A 6,747-nucleotide genomic window follows, 5' to 3' on the forward strand; every position below is an offset into this window, starting at 1 on the left:
TCACTACTTTGGGGCACTTGTATGTAAAGTGTGTGGTGTGTGTGTGTGTGTGTGTGTGTGTGTGTGTGTGTGTGTGTGTGTGTGTGTGTGTGTGTGGTTCTGCATTAAAGTCTGTGTTCATTGAACTCTGCCTGTATAAATTGATTGCATTCATTTAATGAATGGTTCATTTCCCCTGGTTTGGAGTAGTTTTTCACTCTATAGTGAACATCTGCAGCTGGAATCCACTGCCAGCTGTTACTCCAAACGCTCAACTGTTCCTGAATAAAACCAAATAAAAGCTGTTTAACCTCCGGCAACAAGTCATGTGGCAGTTTACATCCAAGTTAGTTCAAAATGTCATTTTATCCGGTTTCCTAAAATCATGTTTTGTGAGCTCACAGTGACCTTTGACCAAATCAGTTCATACTGGAGTCCGGGTGGACGTTCGTGCCAGCTGTGAAGAGATTCCCTCAAAGCGTTCCTGAGATTCTGTGTTCATGAGAATGTGACGGAGGGACAGACCGAAGACCGAAGACTGAAGACCGAAGACTGAAGACCGAAGACACGACGCCTCCGGCCTCTGCTCTCGCCAGCGTGGAGGCACACAGACAGGTCATTTGGTCAAACACACAGGTGTGTGTGTGCCAGCTGCAGGAAGCACACACATCAACGTGGCTGAGCTTCAGAGGCAGAGGTGCCAACGAACAAACTCACATGAAAGTAAGTTAAAGAGGACGGAATAACAAACACGATTGTTCTTTCTCTGAGAGGGGGGGGGCATACATAGGCATAAAGGGTACAAATTAAATGTATGACACCAGTCGGGTCTCGTCTCGTCAAACACTACCTTTAGTACACGCCGGACAAAAGACGCAGTCATGACACACGAGTCAGGATGTGCTGAACTCTGGAGAAAATGTGCAAAGTTTTGGGGTGAGTTGACTCATGTTGATGTTTGGAAAATGGACAGAGATGTTTCCTAACACCTTCACATGAACAAGACACATCTGGAGCGTGAGCTTACGTGGAAAACTGTCGGTCTGTGTTCTGCCGGCGTCATGCATCTTCAGCGCGCGTCGCCCTTAATGTTCGACTCTAATGAAGTACCGGGACAGAACCACGGGCCGCAACGACAGAACCAAAACTGGAGGAAAACCTGCTCTGAATGCTCTGAATGCTCTAGATGTTCTGGTGCTGTTGAGAGTTTGAGAGATCACTTTTTAAACACGTGGCCCTGATACTCTAACAGCTACAGTGTGCTTCATGTCTTATTTGTGGAGCTTGATTCATTAGTGTGTGTATTTACAATAAAGAGGCAGTAAATCCATCACTGAACTGCTACCTGTAAAGAGCCTCTTTCATCATCTGCACCACTGTGACATTAAAAGACGTAATGATGTTGTTTACTGGAATCCATATCATTCACAGTAAATCTCTGAGATTAATGTATTCATCAAACTCTACTAACCCGAAAACATGACTCCTCGCCCTGCACACCGTGACTGATAACTCATCGATAACGCTCCGCTGTGACGTGGTTTCATCACATCTATGAAAGAGTTCAACCTTTATTGTGAAATCTGTCTCAAAGAGTGGACAGAGCTGTCCTCACTGCCAACAACGTCTCCCAAACACTTTCCTCATCTTTGCAAACGGACCGAAAAGAAAGACGTTTTCTGTTTGATGAGCGGCAGTGAGGTGACAGAACAAAAGCCCCGTTAAAAAGACATGAGGTCATATTCCTAAATATGGTTTAAGTCGTGGAGCAGTGGACTTCCTCCTCCACCGACACTTCTCCTTTTGGTTCGACGTGAACACCTAAAGAGGGTTTCCTGTTGTTGCAGCATGCTGTGTGTGTTCGTGTAGGTGGCCATGATGCAGTGAAAACATTCAGGTTGTCGATACCACATCTACCAAACGCTACCTATGACACGGTGCGGCCGCGGCTCCACTGATTCAAAATGAAAATGGGAAGTGCCGTCTTCCTTTAGCTTCCTGTCGGGTGCACTCGAACAGCTTTACGTTCACACGGAGCATCTATAGGACCCACGCACGCGCGTCTTGACGCCACTCTCGACTCACGTAGTGGTGACTGCCAGCGGAAAAGAAACTTTCATTACTCACACGCCAGTTTCTGCAGCTTTCCAAGTGGTTTTCCTGTGTCCTCAGGGATGAGTATAAAAAGGTAAGCGACACGACCGACTGCATTTCCAGTAAATATCTCGAAAAGCCTCCTCTGGTGATCTCTGCCGCTCACGCCGACAACATGAAGCTGGTTGTTTTTTGCCTTTTTGCAGTCTGGTGCGGTTCTTTGGCCGGCACATCGAGACCGACCGACCTGAGGAGAAAACTAAAAGAAGTGCTGAGCCAGCTGAACGTCGTGAAGAAGAGCCTGCAGGTAGGTTCTCTACTTCTACTGCGTTTCACAGCTTGGCCGTGTTTGGTGCCGGTTCTTGTTACTTAGAACAATGTTCTCCGTTTGTTTCTCACAGCACAACGAGAAGATGCTGAACACTCCGCCGCAGAACGTTGAGGTAAGCCCACCTGCCGGAGTTCTAAAGAGCTTTGACAGCATGGTCACGGCTCTTAATTTTTGCGGTCGCTTAGTCATTGTTGATGTTCTCCCACCTGCTGCCGTCGCTGTAGGAGGAGATCACATAACGTGTGAAAAGACAAAACGTGTGGAGTTAAACGCACACAGAATCAGGTTCACCGTGCAAATAGCTTTAAGATATATTCAGTTCTGTTATGATCATTATTTTACATCTTGTGCTAGTTTAACACGTTTAAATAGAGTTCATATTTAGGGTTCTGTGCTTTTACAGAAAACGAAGACGTAACAAAAGGAATCTGTCATCCTTTGAGAAGTAAAGTGAAATATGAGCATTTTTTTTTTATTTGACAAAGAAAACATGAAATCTAACAAAAATGATTTTGCATTGTAAATTATTATTATTATCATTATGTTAATATATTCAATTGTAACAGTGCTATAGAGAACAAACTGATATCCTCAATTTGCACAAACTAACCACTATGCATTTATATTCTAATTAAATAATTACTGGTCCTAGTGGAAAAAACAGATCAATTAAATTATTATAATCACAAAAACTCTAAACATATTCAGCTTAACTGTCTTACAGGACATGTATTTTACTATTTTATATCTACTAATAACTATCTTTTACCACCTTTAGACCTGGTAGAAAGAGAACCCTGCGTTCTGTAACGTTAAACAGTCCCACATGAAGACGTGTTTTGTGGACTCGGTTTAAATAAACGCTCACTGAGATGAACTGCAGCGCTGCTAAACTCAGCAGCCCTCTTTCTCATCAGGCTCTTCAGTGAGTCAAGTCGAGAGCTCCCGCCGTGTGTGTTCTCACAGCTTCCGTTGCACGCTCAAGTGAAATGTGATGAGTAATCAAGCAAACAAAGCCGTGACACTTCCTCAGCGACTCAGAACGCTAGAGAACGTTTGACTCGGCCTTCTGTTCAACAACTTACTGCTCATCTTAACCACAGAGGATGAGGATGCCCGAGTGGGAGTGAAGCCACTATGGTGCACAACAAAGCTCATAATTCAGAGAGAATAATCACTACACAACAAAGAGCAGAGAGCCCCAGATGTTCTGTAGAACCGTGGAGAACGTAAAGAAGCGATCTGAAACGCGATGTGACCCGAGCGAGTTGGGTTCAGGAGCGTCACACATCGAAGCAGAAACAATCACTCGGAAAGAATGTGTCACATCATCAACACTGAGATTTCTGGAGGGAAACAATTGTGACAAGAAAAAAAAAAACAGAAACGAATCTTTAAAATAGTGGAAACTTGAAGTTTCAGTTCAAGTAAAAGTGCTGTGCACATCTCGGATTGGAAAGTCGTGACATGAAACCAGAAACAGATTTCTTGGAAATGTTTTGATGGATGTTTCCCTCAAATGAAAACATGCAGAAGTTTATAGAAATACATTATTAAAACCGACACATGTAAAGTAAATGAAACTTGTTGCTGGTTAGTCTGTCAGTGCCATGCTCCAGTTCTGTAAAACAACTTAACAAACATAACAGCTACAACTCCACTAAACCCTAACGCTGATTGAACTTAAAGAACGTCACGTTCCAGTGTTTAGAAACTAACATGTTGAGTATTATCTCTAGAACCCGATCACTTTGTACGTGTGTTTACAATGTTCCACTGCTGTGTGTTCTAAGAGGCCGGATCGGTCACATGTCGGCGTGATATTGATGTATTATTCACGAACGCGTGTTCTTCTCATAAACAGGACTGCTGCTGTCTGTCAGCCCTGAGATGCTTCCGGGCGAACCTGGATGTGCATTTCGACATGACAGAAATAAAACAAAAAAACCTTTACAGGAGCCTCGGGAATGAAAACACTGTGAGTAAACGGGTGGGTGTGGGAAGGATGTGACAAACATAAAGCATAAAGCATAAAGCATGCATCTAAAAGCGTTGATAAAACTAACAAATACTTTGACCTTCAGGTGAGAGGTCTCTGCAACTCTACTAGTGCAGGAGATGCTTCGGTAAGAATACTTTCTTCTGTTATTTCCTGATCTTCTGGATATTTCAGTTATATAAATATATATGAATAATACATGAATGTGCACATGTTGCATTCGCAGTAGATGGTCATGAGTTAATTTCTCTTTGTTTCCCTTCAGGCGACCTGCCGAGACTGCGACTCACATCCGAAGGAAACTGCGAGGGAATTTTTCAACAGACTAGAGTCCCTTATTCAAAAGGTGAAGCTCTTTAAATGTGTAGCGCTGCATGTCATTCATGCTGTAAACATATGAAACAGGGACTGATGTGAATATGTATTTGTCTTCTTTTTAGGGCATCGCCAGACTGAACTGAGACGAGGTGGAGATCTTCATGAGACCAAGGCCTGAATGTAGAGAAGACACTACGCTGACAAGAAGCTGAACACGTTTCAGCCTCTAAATGTTTCACTTATTTATTATTTATTTAGACTGTGGTGTTGGACCACTAAAGCTATGCAGACTGAGTTCAGCTGCAGTTTAAAGTTGATTTATATGTTGTAGTTCTCAAAGAATATAAAGTATATCATCACATTTCTACTGTGTATGACTTTAGTGCAGAATGTTTTTATTAAAATGATCGTACCATTTGAAAATATGAAATAAATTACAACACAGAGGTTTTTGGGTTGCCTGGTTTATTTGTAGGACGTCATCACTTAAAGTTCTTCAGGTTCTTCAGGTTCTTAAACTTCTTAAACTTCTTAAGGTTCTTAAAGTTCTTAAGGTTCTTAAACTTCTTAAGGTTCTTAAAGTTCTTAAAGTTCTTAAGGTTCTTAAACTTCTTAAGGTTCTTAAACTTCTTAAACTTCTTAAGGTTCTTAAACTTCTTAAACTTCTTAAGGATTTTAAAGTTCTTAAACTTCTTAAGGTTCTTAAACTTCTTAAAGTTCATAAGGTTCTTAAACTTCTTAAAGTTCTTAAGGTTCTTAAACTTCTTAAGGTTGTTAAGGTTCTTAAAGTTCTTAAACCTTTTAAACTTCTTAAAGTTCTTAAAGTTCTTAAGGTTCTTAAACTTCTTAAAGTTCTTAAGGTTCTTAAACTTCTTAAAGTTCTTAAGGTTCTTAAACTTCTTAAACTTCTTAAGGTTCTTATCAATGGCTCTGTGAACAGCAGTGTGAAGAGGGGACATGTCTCAGTCATTAATGAGGACAGATAGTGTGCTGTTAAATTAAATGAGACACACTGTTCTGTTCTCCAGTAGGTGGCAGACAAATTACATTTATGCTCAAGTTTCTGTATATTTATTGTTGCATTTGACACATTTAAAACACTGATGGGTTTTGCCAGCAAGATACATGTTGGACCAGAGTAAAGACTCAGACTCTGCAGTTTAAGTTGTCGCACTATTTTAGATGCTGTTAATAGTTTTAGTCCATATTGTCATATATGTCACAAAAGTGTCATAGAATAGCACCATTGCTGATTTGACTATTTGAAGCTGTTGATGTTACGTAACAGAACACATGACAGCATGGCGGACATGTTTCTGATCTTTGATTCTTGACTTCCTGTCAGAATGTGTTCATTACATTGTCTTCAACGACGCGCTTCCTTTTTGAGTGTTTGCTATTTTAAAGGTGGCGCTGACTGACTGGTGGTTCTTCAAAGTCAAATGTGAAATCTTACAAAATGGTTCAAATAAAGCGATAAAGAAACAATCGCACCCGATTACTCTTAAATGTCAAAAATGAATCATATTCAATCCTACGGAGCCCTGGAAGGGACAAGGAGGGGAAAATGTCAGGTAAAGAAAAATTAAAAATATAATTCGGCAGATCCTACAGAAGTTTTTGTAAGATCTTTCAAAAGATGTCAGGTAAAAAATACATAAAGTACTTCTGGGTCAGTTCGGCACCATGGAGAGCAACCACAACAATGGAGAGCAACCACAACAATGGACAGCAACCACAACAATGGAGAGCAACCACAACAATGGAGAGCAACCACAACAATGGACAGCAACCACAACAATGGAGAGCAACCACAACAATGGACAGCAACCACAACAATGGAGAGCAACCACAACAATGGACAGCAACCACAACAATGGAGAGCAACCACAACAATGGAGAGCAACCACAACAATGGACAGCAACCACAACAATGGAGAGCAACCACAACAATGGACAGCAACCACAACAATGGACAGCAACCACAACAATGGAGAGCAACCACAACAATGGACAGCAACCACAA

General features: G+C 41.4%; 1 protein-coding gene across 1 annotated transcript; it reads left to right on the top strand.

The window, feature by feature from the left end:
• Nucleotides 1-1,850: 1,850 nt before the first annotated feature.
• Nucleotides 1,851-5,150, top strand: il21 (interleukin 21). Its single transcript, XM_068705287.1, has 6 exons — nucleotides 1,851-2,380; nucleotides 2,475-2,516; nucleotides 4,269-4,382; nucleotides 4,489-4,530; nucleotides 4,669-4,749; nucleotides 4,844-5,150. The coding sequence occupies exons 1-6, from the start codon at nucleotides 2,249-2,251 to the stop codon at nucleotides 4,862-4,864; spliced, it is 432 nt and encodes a 143-aa protein (XP_068561388.1). The 5' UTR covers nucleotides 1,851-2,248; the 3' UTR covers nucleotides 4,865-5,150.
• Nucleotides 5,151-6,747: the final 1,597 nt, after the last annotated feature.

This window comes from Cebidichthys violaceus, unplaced genomic scaffold (genome assembly GCF_023349555.1).
Source record: "Cebidichthys violaceus isolate CVI_PGR_0920_01 unplaced genomic scaffold, fCebVio1.0.p SCAF_113, whole genome shotgun sequence".
Taxonomy (NCBI): domain Eukaryota; kingdom Metazoa; phylum Chordata; class Actinopteri; order Perciformes; family Stichaeidae; genus Cebidichthys; species Cebidichthys violaceus.

What these genes read in the sequence shown, in the direction of transcription:
- il21 (XM_068705287.1), top strand. Translation starts at nt 2,249, where the DNA reads ATGAAGCTGGTTGTTTTTTGCCTTTTTGCAGTCTGGTGCGGTTCTTTG. An exon ending in TCGTGAAGAAGAGCCTGCAG is followed by an intron (nt 2,381 to 2,474) that starts GTAGGTTCTCTA and finishes TGTTTCTCACAG; the next exon opens with CACAACGAGAAGATGCTGAA. An exon ending in GCCTCGGGAATGAAAACACT is followed by an intron (nt 4,383 to 4,488) that starts GTGAGTAAACGG and finishes TTTGACCTTCAG; the next exon opens with GTGAGAGGTCTCTGCAACTC.